This window comes from Pristiophorus japonicus, chromosome 6, assembly GCF_044704955.1.
Source record: "Pristiophorus japonicus isolate sPriJap1 chromosome 6, sPriJap1.hap1, whole genome shotgun sequence".
Classification (NCBI taxonomy): Eukaryota; Metazoa; Chordata; class Chondrichthyes; family Pristiophoridae; genus Pristiophorus; species Pristiophorus japonicus.
In genome coordinates this window covers 242274708-242297193 of record NC_091982.1, presented here as the reverse complement: position 1 = coordinate 242297193, position 22486 = coordinate 242274708, and the positions used below count along the sequence as shown (strand labels likewise).

At 41.3% G+C, this 22486-nt stretch overlaps 1 protein-coding gene across 1 annotated transcript; it reads left to right on the top strand.

The window, feature by feature from the left end:
• Nucleotides 1-778: 778 nt before the first annotated feature.
• Nucleotides 779-7162, top strand: LOC139265427 (extracellular calcium-sensing receptor-like). Its single transcript, XM_070882430.1, has 6 exons — nucleotides 779-1066; nucleotides 1974-2810; nucleotides 2995-3222; nucleotides 5337-5460; nucleotides 5552-5843; nucleotides 6547-7162. Exons 1-6 carry the CDS (start codon nucleotides 809-811, stop codon nucleotides 7160-7162), a joined length of 2355 nt encoding a protein of 784 aa, XP_070738531.1. The 5' UTR covers nucleotides 779-808.
• The last annotated feature ends 15324 nt before the right edge of the window (nucleotides 7163-22486 follow it).

Here is a 22486-nt window from a genome sequence, read left to right as displayed (position 1 = left end):
AGTGTTCAACATCGGGATCTTTCGTTTAATACCCAACCTACAGCCGTCAAATAAGTGATAGACTGAACATCGATAATTAGCTCATTGTTGCAGCTTCACTCATTTGTGATGACACAGTCAAATACTGTGTGTTAATTCTGGACCAAATTTACGATCAATGGCCGGATCCAATTATTGACCATCAATTATTCTTGCGCGAGAGATAATCCTTCCCTGCTTCATTTTCAAAGGGAAATTTTGTGCAATCTCTAACATTCCTTTCATTGTTCAACAGTGCTCTGTCTTGGAAAAGCGAATGCAGAACATTCGAATAGCTATTTTCATTTAATAAAATATCCCAAACATGCAAATGTCGTATTTCACAAACAAGAAAAAATGAAGCTCTATATTTAGAAACCTTCAAAGCAATTTCCGCATCTTTCACTGAGAAGTTCTAAAGACGTATTTGGACAGTAAACACTAAAATAACGGTTGAAATCATTTTACTTCCAAGTGTAATTGAAACATAATCCCTTTCTTTATAAGCTTTACAATCAAATGATATACTAAATTGATGTTACATTAGTATGATTTACAAGATGACATTCAAGATTAACGATAAATAATGGAATTCAGTGTTAAATATGTAATCGCATCCAGAAAAACTTGCTCGACTCAACTAAGAAGTTATAAGACTGCTGCAGAATATAGATATTTCAATATTACATCTACGAAAGACAAACCATTTCCCGCTTGGTATCTATGTTTTCTAATCCAGCAACGTGTCTTCCACATATTTTGGTTCCGAGCTTTTCGCTTCGTACTGGCGATGATTTTTGCTATCAAAGAAATAAACAGTGACCGAAAGCTACTTTCCAACGTTACACTGGGCTATCGGATTTATGATGCATGTACCATGCCGCCGCTCTCTCTCAACGCCGCCTTTGAATTCATGAACAGAGGAGAAGGATCATCTTTAGAGTTAAACTGCAAAAGACCCTCTTCGGTATCTGCGATTGTTGGTGACTCGGGATCTTCACAGTCCATGGCGATAGCGAGTTTAATCGGTTCTTTCAGGATTCCCATGGTGAGCTACTAAATGGATATCACAAGAGCAATGTAACGGAAAAGTGAAAGAAATGTCATCTTATAATTTATTATACATAATTGTAATGCTCCAAGAGAAAAATTTAATAAATATTTTTAATAAACGATTTAAAGCAAACTAAATTATACATCATTTTAAGTAAATACGAAAAATCCAATGCCTTTCTTATCTGTAACATAACCGTTCACTTTAATGATGAGTAGTCAAGGTGTCGCAGTTTGATAGGTAATTCCATTTGTTTTGCTCTTTCGCTCCTTGCAGTCTTGGTAAAATTGCAATTCAAATCCATGAAGCTATTATAGAAAAACATTTACTTTTAATGTTGAATTGAGCAAATGGCTGTATAATGTTAGCAGCTTTTTTGATAAAATCATAATGGAAAGTATACACATCGTTCTATATACACCGTTTATTATTTGCTATAACTGCGCCAACACTAAAGATACTCTCAAGAGAGCTTATGCTGTTATATTCTTTCAGTAAATTCTTATTGGTCGGAATTTTTTTTAGCTTGATTTCGGAAAAAAATCAAATGTAGTATATATTTTCGATGTCACATTGTTATGACTTGTAGTTCACAGCGTGACGTGAACTTGGCTGTGGAAACGGGCCGGAGAACATCAGGCTCATATCCTCTGATTTCCGGACTGACGTTCCTTGACTGGGGCCTTCGCAACCTGGAGCATTCAGCTAACGGAATCAGCCCTGTTACCTCGTAACATTTGCGTTGCAAAATGGGGCAAATTTAAATAAATAAGACATTAATAGTAATTGAATGCTGAACAAAGTTGTAATTGCGTAAAGCGCGATTTTAATTATTTCTCAATACTTGGAATTTGCAATTGAAACATGATTTGCTCACCTTTTCAATTTTAATATTCCACAGGTCAGTTACTTTTCCACCTGTGCGTGTTTGAGTAACAGGATTCAATACCCGCCATTTTTCAGAACAATTCCGAGCGACTACTTTCAGGCGAGGGCTTTAGCCCAGCTTGTGAAACATTTTGGATGGAAATGGATCGGGACGATTAAAAGCGACGATGACTATGGCAACTTTGGAATGCAAGCTTTCACAGAAGCGGTCGAAGAACTTGGTGTTTGCATCGCATTCTCTGAGCCTTTTCACGCAACATACTCGGAGGAGAAGGTACTTCAAACTTTGGAAAGTATTAAGGCATCTTCTTCAAAAGTTATCCTGGCCTTTCTCGCGCAATCAGATATGGATATTTTAGTGAAAGAAATAGTTCGACAGAACTTCACTGGCATTCAATGGATAGCGAGCGAGGCCTGGGCCGCTACGTCAATGCTCACTGCTGAAGAAAATAATCGATTCCTGGCTGGTACAATTGGGATTGCAATTCGTAAAGTGGCGATACCAGGACTGAAAGATTTTTTAATGCAGATCCACCCTTCTCAATATCCGGGAAACATTTTAATTAAAGAGTTTTGGGAGACAACCTTTGGTTGCACCCTGAGAAAAACGGACAACAAGACAGATGAAGTAAATATATATTCACAATATAAGCAGTGTACAGGAAGAGAAAATCTGCAGTCAGTACGCAATGCATTTAATGATGTTTCTCAGTATAGGGTTACTTACAATGTATATAAATCGACTTATGCTATAGCCCATGCACTGCACAATATGATTTCCTGTGAAAATGGCAAAGGACCATTTTTCAATAATAGCTGTGTAAATATTTCAAGTTTCCAATCGTGGCAGGTAAGAGCATGTGTCATTTAATAATTTTTGAGACATTCAGAATAATAACCATTCACGTTAATATTAGATAGGCATCTCGCTAATTTGTGGGGGGAGGGGGTGTGGTAATTCTAACGGAGTGAAGACCTATGCTGAATTAATAAAATATGCTTTATGTTTTTCCAATCGTTTCTCATTTCTGTAGCTGCTACATTATATGAAACTGGTAAATTTTGTGACCAAGATTGGCGAAAAGTTCTATTTTGACAAAAATGGGGACCCGGTCGCCACATATGACATTGTAAACTGGCAACCGAATGCCTTAGATGGTGTCGATGTTATCAATGTTGGCTATTATGATGGAGCTAGTCCATCAGGAAAAGAATTTGTGATCGACGAAGAGAGAATTATCTGGAGTGGAGGTCAATTTACGGTAAGGCTTCTAAGTTTAGAACAGTTCCGCAAGTTGGCTTTCCTTCTGAACAGCGATGAGTCGTAGATGTATCTCACCTTAATTATACTTGTTTCATTTTCCAAATATCCGATGATTCAGAAGAACCCTGCTATCAGTGGCAGATTAGAAAACGTAAAGTGCGAATTCTAGTCAAGAATAAAAATATGTTGAAATGAACTGTTTTTGGTTTGGTGCCAGTGCCATGTCTGGCAGCTACGATCTTACTAGCTGGCGAAGTTGGCTCGGGGAGCCATTTAGCCCATAGAGCTTGTTCCGGCATTCAACGAGATCATGGCGGATCTGCGACCTAACTCAATATACCTGCATTTTGCCCATATCCATTTGTTACCAAAATCTGTCAATCTCAGATTTAAAATGAACAATTGATCTCGTATAATTTGCCGTTTGCGGAAGAGAGTTGCAAACTTCTACCACTTTTCTTTGCAGAAGTGTTTCCTAATTTCACTCCTGCAAGGTCTGGCTCTATTGTTTCGACTCTGCCCACTAATCTTACACTCATCAACTAGCAGAAATAGTTTCCCTCTATCTGCACTACTTCTTGCACCTTCTGCAATGCCTCTATAATTTAATTACACATACTTCTTATGTTCTTATGTAATCTCATGAGTTAGGTCAGAGTATGTGTGATCAGGAGAAAGGAAACAGAATGGATAGCAAGCCAACCACAAAACAGAAAACAGTGATTAGGGGTTAAGGGCAGCTACTCTAACTGGCAAAAGATGAGAAATTGTGTGCAATAGGGATCTTTGTTGGGACCTTTGTTGTTCACAAATTATACATACAATTTGGACAAGTGAATTGGAGGAACAATTTCTAAATTTGCGTCAGACACCAAATTGATGGTGCAAGGAAGACAAAGGGAAGAATGTGACAAAATACAGGAAGACATGAATAAACTTGCAGTTTGGGCGTTTTATAGGCAATTTCCTTTCAATATAGATCAGTGTGAAATGATGCATTTTGTTAGTTAGAATAAGGAGGTACATACTGCTTGGATAACGGTATAAATGGGGCAGAGGAGCAAAGGGATTTGGGGGTACAGATACACATATCACTAAAAGCAGTGACACAGGTTAATAACGCCTTAAAAAAAGAAACCAAGCACTGGGCTTTACTTCCAGAGCAATAGAAGTGAAAAGCACGGATGTAATGTTGAACGTTTATACAACTTTGGTTAGTTCACGCTTGCAACATGGTGCACGATTCTGGTCTCCATATTGCAAGAAAGGATAATGAGGCATTGTAATACACAAGTTTATTTAATGCTACTCCCGAGTTCTATTTGGATAGCAATTTTCTAACAGGGGACATTGGTAAGTTTAATTGAATTGCTAGCTATCAACACCGAATGGATTATTTTAATTGGCAAAAGTACCAGAGGAATTATTTTTACACATTGAGTTATTTTCATGAATATACTACTTGAATGGGTGGTGGAAGAAGATTCATTGGTAACTTTCAAAAGTCAATTAGATATAAGCTCAAGAATAAAAAAAAACGCAGGTTTATGGGGAAATAGCAGATTTGCACAGATGCTGACAATACTGCAAGTAATTTCTTGTTGAGTAATAATAATTAATGTATCTTGTTGTAAACCGTTAACAAAATCATCTATATTAAAACTAGGTGTAGCACATTTATGTTTATATAAGAATCTTTGTTTCTATTCCTCATTTGAAAAATCTCATCCTTGTTTTCAAATCCCTCCATGGCCTCGCCCATCTCTCTATCTCTGTAACATCATCCGCCACTACAAACCCCAGTGATGTCTGCAATCCACTAATTCTGGCCTCATGCGCTTCCCCGATTTTAATAGCTCCGCCGTTGCCTTCAGCTGCCGAAGTCCTGAGCTGTAGACATCCCTCCCTAAAACTCTCCGCCTCTAGCTTATCTTTCCTCCATTAAGATGACCCTGAACACCTAGCTCTTTGACCAAGCTTTTGGTCATTTGCCCATATATTTCCTTATATGTTTCAGTGTCGATTTTTTTCGATAATAATTATGTGAAGTGCCTTGGGACGTTTTACTGTGTTAAAGGCACTATATGAATATTTTTTGTGTTTTATACCCAGGTTCCAAAATCAGTCTGCTCCGAAAGCTGTCCACATGGAACACGAAAAGCCGCAATGAAAGGCCGGTCGATTTGTTGTTTTGATTGTATACAATGTCCTTACGGTGAAATTAGCAACTCCACTGGTAAGAGTAAATTCTTGCATAAAATGTTTCGTGGATGTTTATTTTTTGCAGATTCACAATTTCTAATCATTTTAAACTTACCTCTTCTTAGATTCAACAGATTGCATGAAATGTCCCAAGGAATATCGATCCAATGAACAAAACCGATGTGTATTAAAGGAAATTGAATTTATTTCCTTTGGAGAAATTATGGGAATCATTCTACTCACATTGGCATTGCTTGGAGCCTGCTTAACAACAAGTGTATTTGCTTTATTCTATGTGTATAGAGATATTCCCATTGTTAAAGCGAACAATTCTGAATTAAGCTTCCTTCTTTTTGCATTAATCTTGTGTTTTGTGTGCTCAATAACATTAATCGGAGTACCCTCAGTCTGGTCTTGCATGTTATTGAAGGTTGGCATGCAGGTACAGCAGGCGGTTAAGAAAGCAAATGGCATGTTGGCCTTCATAGCGAGGGGATTTGAATACAGGGGCAGGGAGGTGTTGCTACAGTTGTACAGGGCCTTGGTGAGGCCACACCTGGAGTATTGTGTACAGTTTTGGTCTCCTAACTTGAGGAAGGACATTCTTGCTATTGAGGGAGTGCAGCGAAGGTTCACCAGACTGATTCCCGGGATGGCGGGACTGACCTATCAAGAAAGATTGGATCAATTGGGCTTGTATTCACTGGAGTTCAGAAGAATGAGAGGGGACCTCATAGAAACGTTTAAAATTCTGACGGGTTTAGACAGGTTAGATGCAGAAAGAATGTTCCCAATGTTGGGGAAGTCCAGAACCAGGGGTCACAGTCTGAGGATAAGGGGTAAGCCATTTAGGACCGAGATGAGGAGAAACTTCTTCACCCAGAGAGTGGTGAACCTGTGGAATTCTCTACCACAGAAAGTAGTTGAGGCCAATTCACTAAATATATTCAAAAGGGAGTTAGATGAAGTCCTTACTACTCGGGGGATCAAGGGTTATGGCGAGAAAGCAGGAAGGGGGTACTGAAGTTTCATGTTCAGCCATGAACTCATTGAATGGCGGTGCAGGCTAGAAGGGCTGAATGGCCTGCTCCTGCACCTATTTTCTATGTTTCTATGTTTCTATGTTACGTCACACGTCGTTTGGTATTATTTTTGTTCTTTGTATTTCTTGTGTTTTGGGAAAAACAATTGTTGTGGTGATGGCATTTAATGCCACCCTTCCCAATACTAACATGATGAAGTGGTTTGGACCTACACAACAACGCCTAACTGTTCTTCTTCTCACGCTTGTACAATGTTTAACGTGCATTGTGTGGCTAATTACATCGCCACCTTATCCTCTGAAAAGCAGTGATTATTTTAAGGATATAATAATTTTTGAATGCAAAGTGGGGTCAGCAATAGCCTTTTATTGTGTACTTGGTTATATTGGATTTCTGTCTTGTGTGTGCTTTGCTGTCGCCTTTCTAGCTCGGCACCTTCCAGATAACTTCAATGAAGCCAAGCATATAACTTTTAGCATGCTTATCTTTTGTGCGGTTTGGATAACTTTTATCCCAGCTTACATTAGCTCTCCTGGAAAATATACTGTGGCTGTAGAAATAGTCGCAATTTTGGCCTCCAGCTTTGCCTTGCTTATCTGTATTTTTGTCCCTAAATGTTATGTTATCTTGCTGAAGAAAGAAACAAATACAAAGAAACATATCATGGGAAAAGTTGTTTCGAAGCAAATCTGAAACGTCTTCTAATTTTAAAATCTAATGTTAGTAATTCTTCCACTGGAACAAAAACACACTTTCAATTTTAACAACCTGTAATAAAATTATAACGGCCTTATGGAATAGTTACCGCTAATGAAGCATGTGAGAGGGGCGGATATAATTTCAAATACTTAAAAAATTTTGTTATTTGATTTTTATGCTTAATTTTGTATTTAATAAAGAAATTGAGAAGGAAGGCAAAGAACGTGGTGCCTTTCATGACCCTTCCACATCGCAAAGTGATTCACAGCCAATTAATTGCTTGTCATGGAAAATTACTGCACAGAAGGAGGTCATTTGAGCCATTTTTCCCGTTGAGGCTTTTTGAAGGAGTTGTACAATTACACCCATTCCCCTGCTCTGTCCCCACACCCCTGCAAATCCCTATCACCACCCCACCTCCCCTCCCCTACGACCATCATGCATGTATCCAATTTCCTTTTGATAGTTACTATTGAAATTGCTTCCACCACCCTTTCACCCAAATGCATTCCAGATCATAGCAACTTTCTGTGTAAATAAAATTGTCCTCATCACCCCATTGTTTTTTTTGCCAATTACCTTACATTTGTCCTCAGATTACCGACCCACCGGCCACTGGAAACAGTTTCGGATTATTTATTCCAGCAAAACCCCTCATGTTCTTGAATAAATCTAATAAATCTCCCTTAATGTTCTCTACTGTAGACAAAGCACCTCAGATTCTCTAGGCTCCCACATAGGTGAAGTCCTTCAGTCATGCACCATTCTAGTACCTCTCTTCTGCACCCTCACTAAGGACTTGCCGTCTTTCCTATAGTAGGGTGGTCATACTTAGACACAATACTCCAGCTGAGGTCTAACCATTGATTTATAAAGCTTGCATATAACCTTCTCACTTTGAACTCTAATTCCCAGGGGAAGGTTTATAGTAGGTGTGACGGTGTACTCTGAAAGTGCGCCATTATACCGCCTTTGAAATTGACTACGAGTTCAGGATTTGCACATGCGCTGAATCCCAAACTTGCGATCTGTCATGATACGTACGCCTTGACAGTTGTTCCACACCGAAAGGGGAACACTCATTCATCGTGCAGATTTGGACTAATTGTTCACCAACTGACCGCAATTACGTCCGAAACTGTTACGGCTAGTGAAAGCACGTGCAGGAGCCTGTTTCACTGTGAAAGGAATCGAGTTATTTTAAAATTGAGAGCAAGCAGCAGATACATTTATAAGCAATAAAACCTTTCCCAATAAAATTGCAAAATCTACAAATTGTTACGTAATTTTAAGTAAAATTTAAATGATACTATCAGCAGAAAACCACCCAATGATACAAACGTCTTGTACGGAACACATACCGCTTGACATATCCTAAGATTTAAAGGTTTTTTTGCAGCAGGGTGGATAGGTTCTATTTTGGAGTTTCCAGCGATTTCACCGTACATTTGATAAGAATATAAGAACTTAAGAAATGGGAGTAGGAATAGACGATTTGGCCGCTCGCACATGCTCGCCATTCAATGAGATCATGGCTGCTCTTTTACCTCAACACTTGTTTGCAGTATCCCCATATCTCTTGATCCCCTTAATATCCAAACATCTATCGATCTCTGTCTTGAATATGCTCAATGACTGAGCTTCCACAGCCCTCTGTGGTAGAGATTTGCAAAGATTCACAACCCTCTGAATAAAGAAAGTTTTCCTCGTCTCAGTCCAAAATGGCTAACCCCTTATTAGGAGACTCTGACCTGTGGTTCTAGACTCCCCAGCCAGGGGAATCATTCTCCCTGCATCTACCCTGTCAAAGCCTTTAAGAATGTTATCTGTTTCAATGAGATCACCTCGCATTCTTCTAAGCCCTAGGGAATATAGGCCTAGTCTACTCAATCTCCCCTCATAGGACAATACCCCCATCCCAGGAATCAGTGTTGTTAAACATCATTGCACTTTCTCTATGGCAAGTATATCCTTCCTTAGGTAAGGAGACTAATACTTACGCAATACTCTGCCGGCCCAAAATTGCTTAATACATAAGGTCCATCCATTTCTCAGCAGTGCGCTGATGGTGCGTCATTCCAAACCGTCGGCATACCGCCAAGACCAAAGAGGACAAAATTGTTCAATCTTTTTTTGGTGGTATGTCCGCGGTCTGCAGCGGGTGGTATGTAACCTACAAGTCACATGCAGATCAACTTTGTCTTCGATGGATGGTGCACCACTGAACTGCGCATGCACAATTTTTCCCCATTTTTTTACAGAAGCATTTTATTCACGATTTTGGGGCTCAGGTTTCACCCACACATGCACAGGGAATTGAAGAGGAGGAAGAGAGAGTGAGAAGAAGCATGGAGCTAGTTGATGGGCAGTTACTGTAAAAACACATTGCAGAGTTAAAAAATATCGATAACAACTAATAATTCTACACTTTGAACAATAAGAAGACATATTTTACAAAAGAAGAATCATAACAGAAATATTATGGAAATGTTAAAAAAATACCCAAGTGCAGGAACATAGAAAAGGACGGGAGGTTGAAGCTGCCAACTGTCGACGAGACGGAGTTACCTGCCCTTCTCGAGAATATCACAGAGATGTACTCCGAGCTAATGTGGGGGGGGGGGGGGGGGGTGCGGGTCGTGTAAAGCCTCACCCAAAGGAATACAACAGGATATGGGATGAGATCGGGAAGGCTGCGTCCTCCACAAGTAACATGGTAGTCACTGGGGAAAGGTGCCTTAAGAGATGGAATGACGTGGTGAGGGTCGCAAGAGTAAGTACTAATTGATTTTTGTAACCCCATGCGCCATGAGCATGTAAATGTAGCTTCAGCATCACACAGATGATTTTATTTATCTTAAGGTTACGGCGATGTATTCATGTTTTCAGGCAATGAGAAGAGGATTAATGCAGTGTTTTTTACATGTGTATGTGTGTCAACCTTTATGTGTGCGATGTTAAATGGATTGAAGATTGTTACTTTCATTTACTTTATTTTCCATGGAGGAAGACATCTGCAATAGCAGCCAATCAGTGGTGTACAGGGAGAGGACCCACAACCCAAGAGCCCCTGACTGAAATCGAGATCTGTGCCCTGTCCCTGGTTTGGGATAACAACTATGCCACCACCAGCATTGGAGCTGAACGACTCTCACAGAATGGTAAGTTGAATAGAATCCACGCTGTGTTGCGGTCCTCCCATGTTATGTAATTTAACTGTAACTGTAATGTTGGCCTGATGTTGTGTTATGTAATTTTATTGCACTGTAATTTTGGCCTCATGTGATGTACTGCAATGTTGGGGGCATGTAACGCAATACCTATATGTATTGTCTGCACGCGATATGCAATGCAGTACTGCAGCAGTGGTGGACGTTTAAGTGACACTGCGGCAATTCACTATACTTTATATTCATGTAAACCTGACCCCTCCCCTGGTGTTAAGCATTTTTAAATGTTTCTTTGTACTTCCAGACTTGGACGTTTCAGTCCACACTGACAAAGAGAGACCAGATGACAGACCTCCTGCCTCCACCTCTGGCGTCACCCAGCCCTCTTCCGACTTTACCACTGATAGAGATGAGGAAGCCGAAGAGGAAGAGAAAGAGCCGCTGATCCTGGAGCCAATGGTTGTGCAGGTGGGGGTGGAGACACCAGCTCCATGTGAGCCAGCTGGAACATGCTCTATCATGGAGTCTGCATTGAGGGGATTCCCCCATGGCTCCTTTGATGCTGTGGTACCAAGTGGTGTGCAGCAAGGCACTCCCAGTTTTGCAGCACCTTTGCCACAGCGATGGAGGTTGATGCAGAAAAGGTCAGTTGCTGTAGGCATGTACCAGGACATGGTGCGTCTGTCACAGGAAAACGTTGACATAGGTCAAGCGCTGATCAAGGCTATGACTATGATAACTGGAAACATCGCGGCTCTGTCAGAGTGGCAATCGGAGGATATGTCGCATATGATCACCACGATGGAGCGGACCGGTGATGCTGTCGAAGCCATGCAGCAATCAATGGGATCGGGACATGGCACGGAACTCCCCCATGCCATAATAGTTAAGTCGCCAGCACCTGTAGGTGGTGACATCATCTTCCAGCCCTGAAGTTGTTCCTTCCACATCACGAGCTTCTTCTGAGACCCCGTTTATTGCAGCTGTAATGTCTGATCCCCAACAACAGCAACAGCACTCGGGTGCAGTGCTGCACACCAGCCTGGTGCCACTACATGGAGGTCCAAGCTCAGTGACAGTGGGAAAGAGAAGAGCAGGAGTAAGAAAGGAGGGAATCGTCCCAACGGTGGTGTAGCAACTGCAGTCAAGGACGGGGTTGATGTCATGGTCAAGGACAGTAAAGGGTATTTTGTTGTACTTGTTCATTGAATAGCTGAAGATTGATTTGTAGAAGTTTATTAATGTTGTAAAAGTTTTTGTTAAAGTTGTTATTAAAGTTATTAAACTTGTGACAGTTGTTTTATAGTTACAATCTTTACAAAGTTTTAAAATTGTTCTATATTTTTGACATTTGTACATAAATGTTTGAATTGAATTTATGCACTCTTGTGCAGTGTCAAACCTTTGGGATAACAATCATCCGGTCCCAAAACGCAGCTCTCCACATTCAAGCAAAGTGTACATTTATAAAGCCACTCACATTTGGCAGATGTGACATGCTTGATCCCATTGCGGGTAATGAATTCCTTGAATTCAGCACTGGTGAAGCACGGCCCATTGTTGTCGACAAGGACATCAGGCAAACAGTGCATGACAAACAAGGCTCGTAGGCTTTCGATGATGGCAGTGGACGTGCTTACAGACATTATTACACAATCAATCCATTTTGAGTAAGCGTCCAAAAGCATTTTGCCTAGAAATGGGCCCGCAAAGTCAACGCGGATCTTAGACCCACGGTTTGCAGGGCCATGACCACAAACTTAGCGGTGCCTCTCTGGGTGCATTGCTCAGTTGAGAGCAAGTGTTGCATTGGTGCATGCATGAATCTAAGCCTGAGTCAATGCCAGGCCACCACACATGGGATATGGCTATAGGTTTCATGATACTATGCGGTAGGTAGTGTGTAGGTCATGTATGAAGGTTTCCGTGACTTTCTTAGGCAAAACCACGTGATAACTCCACAAAAGACAGTCCGCCTGTATGGACATTTCATCTTCGCACTGCTGGAATGCCTTGAACTCTTCATGCAATTTCGCTGGGATGCTGGACCAGCTCCCATGGAGGACACTGTTTTTTTTAACCACGGACAGTAAAGGATCCTGGCTAGTCCAGGTCCTGATCTGGCGGGCTGTAACGGGTGACTTATCATTTTTGAATGCATCCATCACCAAGAGCAAGTCTGCAGGCTGTGCCTTTTCCACCCCCGTGGTGGGCAATGGTAGCCAACTGAGAGCATCAGTGCAGTTCTCGGTGCCTGGTCTGTGGCAGATTACATAATTGTATGCAGACAGCGTGAGCGCCCAGCTTTAGATGCAGGCAGAGGCATTGGTGTTAATCCCTTTGCTCATAGAGAATAGCGATATGAGCGGCTTATGGTTAGTTTCTTGCTCAAACTTGAGACCAAATATGTCGTCCTGAAAAACCACGGTGCGCAGAACCGACTTTAGCAGGCTCACCATGTTCCTTAAGAAAATTGCTGTGGCCGATCGCATCCCAAACCAGCATCTATTGTAGATGAACAGACCTTTGTGCATGTTGATGCAGGTGAGGCCTTTTGATGATTCATTCAACTCCTGTGTCATGTAGGCCGAGGTCAGGTCCAACTTGGTGAATGTCTTTCCTCCAGCCATGGTCACAAATAGGTCTGCCTTGGGTAGCAAGTAATGGTCCTGTAAAAAAATGGTTAATCGTTACTTTCTTGTCCCCACAAATTCTGACCGTGCCGTCGCCTTTGAGAACCAGAACAATCGGACTGGCCCACTCGTTGAAATCCACCGGCGCGATGATGCCTTCTTGCTGCAGCCGATCCAGCTCAATTTCCACTTTCTCTCACATCATACATGGGACTGCCCATGCTTTGTGGTGGAAAGGTCGTGTACCGAGAACCAAATGGATCTGAGCCTTCGCCCCCGAGAAACTTCCAATACCTGGCTCAAACAACGATGGGAAAATGCTCAGAACCTGGGCACATGAGGCATCGTCGATAGACGAGAATGCTCAGATGTCGGCCCAGTTCCAGCGGATTTTTCCCAACCAGCTTCTGCCGAACAGTGTGGGGCCATCTCCTGGCACAATCAATAATGTGAGTTCGTGCACTGCTCCATCATAGGAGACTTTTGCTTCTGCGCTGCCAATAACAGGAATCAGCTTTTTGGTGTATGTTCTTAGCTTGGTATGAATGGGGCTAAACTTGGACCTGTGTGCCTTGTTGCACCACAGCCTGCCGAAGGCCTTTTTCTCATGATAGACTGAGTCGCACCTGTGTCCAGTTTCATGGACACTGGAATTCCGTTCAGTTCAACTTTTAACATGATCGGTGGACTTTTCATGGTGAAGGTGTGTACCCCGTACACTTCTACCTCCTTGGTTCGAATCTCGAATTCAGCCTGATCCACCATGGATCGCTCTTCCTCTGCAACGTGGTGGTTTGCAGGGTTTGCAGCTCATCTGCACATTCGCTGGAGGTGTCCCATTGTTGCACAGCCTTTGCAGGCATAGAATTTGAAGCAGCATTGATGGGCTCGATGATCACCTGCGCAGTACCAGCAAGGTGTTAACTGCATCGCATTAACGATTGATGGCAGACTCTGGGTCATCTGACGTCATGCAGCTGTCGGCGTATACATTCTGCCATTTGCATTCCTGCCTGAAAATGACTTTACTTTGTGTACAGTACCAGCCGAAACCTCTTAATGCTGTGAAATTTGTTTGGTGTTCTCACTGGTGGACATAAATGCCTGGGCTATCATTATGGCTTTGCTCAGATTCAGTGTTTCAACAATCAATAATTTGTGAAGGATAGCCTCATGGCCAATGCCAAGCAGAAAAAAGTTTCTCAGCATTTGCTCAAGGAATCCATCGACTTCGCAATATCCTGCAAGGCGCCTCAGTTCGGCGAAGTAGCTCGCCACTTCCCGGCCTTCAGAACATTGACACATGTAGAATCGATACCTTGCCATCAAAATGCTTTCCTTTGGATTTAAGTGCTCCCCGACCAGCATACACAGTTCTTCATTGGATTTGGTTTTTGGTTTCACCAGAGTTAGAAGATTCTTTATGATGCCATATGTTGTTGCCCCACAGACGGTAAGGAGGATCACCCTTCATTTGGAAGCATTCTCTTGATCTTCCAGTTCATTGGCTATGAAGTATTGGTCGAGTTGCTTCAAGAAGGCCTCCCAAACATCCCCTTCTGAGAATTTCTCCAGGATACCAACATTTCTTTGCATTTTCGCATGGTTATTCCTTATCTCGTCCGCAATTGTTATGCTCATAATAAAGTAATGCAACTAAGTATTGTAGACAGTGAGTAAGTGTGACCTTAGCTCCTTTATTTAAACTCCAGAGTCCAGGTGCAATGGGAGGCCTGCTTATATTCAGTGCTTCCTAGGGATGCTGGGATGCCTTGGGACTCCAACAGGTAGGCCCTCTGCTGGCAGTATGATACAGGTTGCCTAGGGTCACATACATACCCTATTCCATTTGTTACATTCTTGCCCACTCACTTACCCTGTCTATATCCCCTTGAATCCTCTTCACAACTTACATTCCCGCCTAGCTTTGTATTATCATCAGCAAACTTATTTACATTACATTTGGTCCTCTCATCTAAATCATTGATATATATTGTGAAAAGCTAAGGCCCAAATACTGATCCATGTGATATCCCACTAGTTACAGCCTGCCAACCTGAAAAATACCCGTTTATTCCAACTTTGTTTTCTGTCCATTAACCAATTCTCAATCCATGCTAGTATTTTACCTCCAATCACATGAACCTGAATTGTGTATAATAACCACTTGTGTGGCAACTTATCTAATGCCTTCTGAAAATCCAAATGTACCACATCCACTGGTTCCCCCAGATCTGTGCTATGAGTTACAACCTCAAAAAGCTAGAACAGGTTTGACAAACAGGATTTCCTGATCTGAAAGAATTGGTAACTCTTCTGGTATCATTTCACAATAAAATACATGGACCTAGTAGCAACATTTAGGAACATTAAAAATATAAAATATGGCAATTAATATTTAAATCAGCAATGTTTTCCGCAGACCAATTTTATGATCAAGATTTGGCTATTCAGCACAAATCATTTATACTTCCTACAAATGTATGAAACAAAACCATTTTGTTCTTTAATTATTTTACATAATACATTTAAAGCTGTGCTACAGCTGGTGTGCTAAATGCATGGTGTACAGTAAACCAAAGGATCATTGGCAATGTCTTTCAGTGTTGTTAAATGCAATCCATTGTAAAGTTTATGTATCTTTGACAGACTAATAAATGCTAGCCTTAAAAAATAAAAAATAAATACCTGATTTGCATAAAATATACCAAGTACGTCCTTAAATTAAAATGCTGGATGTTTGAAGAACAGCACAGTTAATTGTTAGGGTTAGTAAAATACTTTGCAATGCTCTGCAATGCTCCTTAGTGCAAATAAGAAAATTAACATGTTTCTTCATCTGAATTAAAACTGAGGTAAAGTTTAATACACTTTCCAAGTGATAGAAACTGTTTTAAACTCAGAGAAGGTGGAAAAGTGAAATGATTTATTTCACTTTAATAACCAGTCAAAGATCAAGAAATTTTCCATTTATCTCAAATTTTGTTTTTTAACTTTGAAGTGGAAAACAGATGCCAAATTATTGTTGGTATTTAGTTATATAATTTTGAGCAAATATTAGTAGATGCAATTGGTCCAAGTACCAGTTAAATTTAAAGTTTTTTAAAAGTTCTTAAAAGTTGTTAAAGTTTTTTTTTACGTTTTAAAAATATAATTTCAATGGAAGAGATTGAAAGATGTTTCTATGGGCCTGGCTTAGTTTGACAGATTATGTGGTTGTGTCTTCCCTTAAGCATAGGCTTTACGCTGCACTCCTGTCCTTCATGATGTAATAGGCTGCACACAACTCTGCAGTACTGAACAGCAAGAATAACTGGGGCCTCACACAAGACAAGTTTGTATTCTTTTCAGCAGTTGGCGATGTACTTCATACCAACACCACAGACTGTAATTTTTGGGCCAATGTCTTTGTTGAGCAAACAGGGCAGCCAGTTAGATTGGAGCAAGATCCTACACTTGACCAGTAAATCTGATTTAGAGGCATTCACCCAAACCCGGCACTTATGATCTGTCAAAATTGATTTTGACAGATTGCATGCATCCACAGGAGAAGGGCTTTCGTGGGCTGAAATTTGGACTATTTACCCAACTCCTGCCCAGCTAATGTCCTTAGAACTCTGAAGGCTGTTAAAAGCAGCCATAAGGCCTTCTTTTACCAGTATAAGAGTCTTAAAAGATAGAACAATTAAATTATATCACTAATTTTTACATTAAAACCTTTAACCATTAATGTAAGTTTATTTTTAACCCTATTAAAAGATATCTAAAAAAGTTGAAAAAAATGTTTTTCTAAAGCATTTAATTTAATTCAACTCTAATTAATGTTAAATAAGTGAGGTGTTTTTTAATTATGTATTGTGTTTCTGTGTTTTGGTGGGAATTCTCATTGATAGTATGATGTTGCCAATATTGGTGGGAGGCCAGAGGATTAAGAATTTTTTTTAAAAACAGCAAAGGACGACTGAAAAAATCATAAAGAGAGAGAAGATGAATTAAGAGAGTAAAGTAGCAAAAAATATAAAAACAGACTGTAAGAGATTCTATAGGTTTATAAAGAGCAAGATGATAGCTAAAATAAATGTTGGTCCCTTAGAAACATAGAAACATAGAAACATAGAAAATAGGTGCAGGAGCAGGCCATTCAGCCCTTCTAGCCTGCACCGCCATTCAATGAGTTCATGGCTGAACATGAAACTTCAGTACCCCCTTCCTGCTTTCTCGCCATAACCCTTGATCCCCCGAGTAGTAAGGACTTCATCTAACTCCCTTTTGAATATATTTAGTGAATTGGCCTCAACTACTTTCTGTGGTAGAGAATTCCACAGAGGATGAGACTGCGAAATTATTAATGGGAAACAGAGAAATGGCAGAGATTTCAAACAAATGTTTTTTAACAGTCTTCATGGTAGAAGTCTCTAAAAAATCCCAATAATAGAAAATCAAGGGGCAATAGGAAGGGGTAACTTAAAACAATCACTATCATTGAAGAAAAAATACTCAGTAAAATAATGGGACTAAAACAGGACAAGTCCCTTGGACCCGATGGCTTGCATCCTAGGGTCTTAAAAGAAATGCAGAGATAGTGAATGCATTGTTTGCAATCTACCAAAATTCCCTGGAGTCTGGAGAGATCACAGCAGGTTGGTAAACTGCAAATATAATGCCACTATTTAAAAAAGGAGGGAGCAGAAAGCAGGAAACCATAACAAAATGTTAGCCTAACATCTGTCATTGGGAAGCAGTAACAGGACATTTGGAAAATCATAATGCAGTCACATAGAGTCAGCCTGGTTTTATGAAAGCAAACTCATGTTTGCCAAATTTGCTGGCGTTCTTTGAGGATGTAACAAGCAGGGTTGATAAGTGGGAACCAGTGAATGTGGTCCATTTGGATAACCAAAAGGCATTCAATAAAAGGTTACTGCACAAGATAAGAGCTCATGGGGTTGGGGGTAATATATTAGCATGGATAGAGGATTGGCTAACTAACAGAAAACAGTGAGTGGGGATAAATGCGTCATTTTCCGGTTCGCAAACGATAACTAGTGGGGTGTCACAGGGATTGGTGGTGGGGCCTCAACTATTTACAAGCTATATTAATGATTTTGATGAAGGACTGAGTGTAATGTAGCTAAGCTGCTGATGATACAAAGATGGGTGGGAAAGCAAGTTGTGAGGAGGACACAACGATTCTGCAAAGGCATATAGACAGGCTAATTGAGTGGGCAAACATTTGACAAATGGAGTGTAATGTGTGAAAGAGTGAGGTTATCCACTTTGGCAGGAAAAATAAAAAAACAAATTATTATTTAAATGGAGATTACAAAACACTGCAGTACAGAGGGCCCTGTGGGTCCTTGCGCATGAAACATAAAAAGTTAGTATGCAGGTACAGCAATTAATCAGGAAGGAAAATGAAATGTTGCCTTTATTGCAAGGGGGTTGGAGTATAAAAGCAGGGAAGTCCTGCTGCAATTGTACAGGGTATTGGTGAGGCCACACCTAGAGTACGGCGTGGAGTTTTGGTCTCCTTATTTAAGGAGGGATATACTTTCATTGGCGGCAGTTCAGAGAAGGTTCACTAGGTTCATTCCAGAGAAGATGGGGTTGACAAGAGGAAAGGTTGAGCAAGTTGGCCTATACTAACTGGAATTTAGAAGAATGAGAGGTGATTTTATTGAAATATATAAGATACTGAGGGTGCTCGACAAGGTAGACACAGAGAAGATGTTTCCATTCATGGGGGAATCTAAAACAAGGGGGCAAGGATCAGAATAATTGGTCGCCTATTTAGAACTGATCTGAGGAGGAATTTCTTCTCTTAGAGGGTCATAAATCTGTGGAATTCTCTGCTCCAGAGAGCTGTGGAAGCTGGGTCATTGAATATACTTAAGGTGGAAATAGACAGATTTTTGAACGACGAGGGAGTGAAGGGTTATGCGTCCGGGCAGGGAAGGAGAGCTGAGCCCAAGATCAGATCAACCATGATCTTATTAAATGGCGGAGCAGGCTTGAAGAGATATATGGCCTACTCCTGCTCCTATTTCTTATATTCTTATGTAATTGGAGCTCATAAAAACTAATCTTTCGTTAGTATCAATGAGAATGCTCCATTGTTCTTTGGTGGTCCAGGCCCACATGATGACAGGTTGCCCATATGCTCCTGGGATGCGTGGGCCTCTGAGCTGGGTTGTGTATGTAGGCCTCAGTGCCGAAGCTTTCCTTCCTGCGGGACAACCAGGTACTTTAGTTAAAAAAAGTTTGGTCAGAAGTGTGTGCCTGCAGGAATGCTCCAACCTCAATTTCTGGCCCAATTAGGCTAATCTCCAAATTAACGATGGGCTGGCTCACAGTCTGGGATCGAATATGCCTGAATTACGTTGACATGAATGGGGTAAAAATAATACTTGGTGGGGGCAAAAAATAGGTGACAGTGGATTGTCAGCCTGTTATACACCAGCCCTATTTCCCTTTCCATTGAAAGTCTCTTCCTGTAGCTCAATTAGAACATAAGAACATAAGAAATAGGAGCAGGAGTAGGTCATACGGGCCCTCGAGCCTAGTCCACCATTTAATACGATCATGGCTGATCCGATCATGGACTCAGCTCCACTTCCCTGCCCACTCCCCATAACCCCTTATTCCCTTATAGAATTAGTTTTACAGTATCTTTCTGTCAACTTCTTTGTGGTGATTTTGATTTCAAATGAAGATAGAAAATTTGCAGTATCCGCTGGTCTATGCGGTCAACGTCAATAACCATTTTCCATTAAATTGATTTAAATATAAATGAAAATTGGGCGATGTGCTTAATGGGTGGTCCCGTTGATATTGCACATTTTTCTCTATTGTCTCAAGTCGAAATGGACATGGCTTTTTATGTCAGTGAGTCGTTTAGTAGCTAGCTGTGTGGATCATCATATCAGAGTTGCTCTACTCATTCAAGATGCTTTACTGTCCATTATGCCATAGATAATTATGTACGTTACCCTGCAATTCTTTTTGTGTGATGTAGGGCCCTTCTACTATGAAGATTTCCTCACAGTGAATGAGGCAAGCAGTTCATCAACCATGCTGCACCTACTCTCAGGTTTCAACTTCTGTGCAGGTGAAGTGATTGCTAACGCAGTGCTGAATGGCGAAAGCTAATATTTAGGTTAGTATATGATGTACTACTGTCCTCAGCGTGGTAGCACAAACCCGATTGAAAACCCCTCTGAGGGAGCTTTGGCTAGAAAATTAAAATAAGATGGATACGCTAAATCCCACTTTGTACTCCTGCTAAAGGTGAATTGTACAATCAAAGCTTAATTATACAAAAGTAAAATAAAACACTTAGACCAAAGATGGGTAAATGTTTCACTGAAGAAAAAAATATAAGCATTTAATTACATGGCACACTGAGAAATACCTCACGTCCATTGGGCAGTATTTTCAACATTGTTCATGATGCAAATTGATGGCATCAGTTCGGGGAAATTGACTCCATATCATAGGGCTAGATTTTCCACGTTTTTTACATGCTTAACACCGACTTAATGTCTATTTTACCACTGAAATGATGTATAAAGCCCATATATTCCCCCCATTTAGCCACAAAATGGAAACTGATGGACATTTTTCGGAAACTTATCACCAAGCGTTACTTTCCCCATGTGCGTAACACTGGGAAAAAATAATACCGCCCACCTGGAATCATCAGAATGGGCGAAATCAACAGCCATAATATCACCCAGTGTTACTTTCTGAATGGAAGTAACGCCGAGATTCAATAATACCACCCGCCCATTTTCTTTTGTCGTAAAGAGCACATTTGCCGAAACTAATGCCCAGGAGATTGCCCACCTTCACTTTCACCACCTTGCACACATATCGCCCACAATATTGCTCGCCCAAAAACCACCCGTAAAAAGTGGAACAGTTCTGAACTAAAGCCAGCGGTGTGGTTGCCATTTTTTAAATCGCAGGTCACTTCATTCAAATGGCTGCTTTTGTTTCGTGGGAGTTTAGATTGACTCTGGAGTTCTTCTCAGGTGACGTGAGCATTTCAACAGACATATTTTCAGACACTGGACTATTGGGGGTTTACTCTAGGTGTATTTTAGTGAGGAAATTATTGCTTCTGATCAATCACTATTATACTTTCATTGCAATAAGGCCAGCCATTTCTCAGCCTGTATCGATTAATATGCAGATGCTGCAGAGGGCAGATGGCTCAATGTGTGATGCATATCATATGTTCCCAATTTAAGACGTGCAAGAATGAGGAGGAGGGCCAGACCATACACACCCCGCACGTCAGGGAAAAGAGGTCTTACCTCGATGTGTCCGACCACACCTGCCTTCGTAGACTGTGCTGCCACAAAGTGGTGATCAATGAAATATGTGGGCTCATGATGCCACATATGCAACCTGCCATCAGGACATTAGTGTCGGTCGAGGTCAAGGTCACTGTGGTACTGTCTTTCTACGCATCCAGTTCCTTTCGAGCCTCCGTGGTTGAGATTTACCCTCTGTTTCACCATGTCACCCATCGCTGCATTAGACAGTGCACGGAGGTCCTGTACGCATGAAGGATGGACTTTATCAGCTTTCCCATGACCATGGAGGCTCAGACTGTCAGGGCTGGAGCATTCTACCGCATTACTAAGTTCCCCAGGGTGCATGGAGCAAAACAGCGCACTCACATCGCCATGCGGCCACCTTCTCAGGACCTGGAGCTTTTTCGTAACAGAAAAGGATTTCACTCCCTGAAGGTCCAACTAGTAGTATACCACAACCAGATCATAATGGCAGTGAATGCCAAATGTCCGGGCAGCTTCAATGAGGCTCACATCCTGCATGAGTGCACTTTCTCTGACATGTTTAAGAGTCAGCCACAAGGACAATGATGGATGCTTGGTGATAACCGATATGGCTTAGCCACCTGATGATGTCCCCACTGTGTTACACCCACACCAAGGCTGAGAAGTGATACAACCAGAGCCACAGAGACACATGCAATGTGGTCCTGAAAACAATAACTGCGCATAAGCAGCGCTTCAGATGTCTGGACCACTGAGGAAGGGAGCTACAATACAACCTGAGCAAGTAGGTAAATTCGTGGTCGTGTTCTCCATGCTGGCTTTCAAGAATTGCCATAACGGACGGATGCTCCACCTCAGGAGAGGGAGGAAAAGAAGGATGAGGGGCTGGATGCTGACCTAGGGCCAGACAATGAGGCTGGCTATGCAACCATGCCCACGACTCTCTCCAAACCGCAGTAAAAGGGCCTTTGGTGGCTAAATAGCTGCAAGACTCTTAAGTGAGGAGCTGATATCTGAACGATTTGCCTGAAAGAACGTTGCTGTTAAGCACAATGCTGATATACTGCTGTGTGTGTGCAGCTCAGACATCAATGGTGCCCATCACCTTGGTGCCAGTTGTGTAACGGTCCAGCTATCTGAGACAATGTGCAACAAGGTTATGTTCAATTAAAAAAATGTTATACCAACATTGATCTGAAATCATAAGTA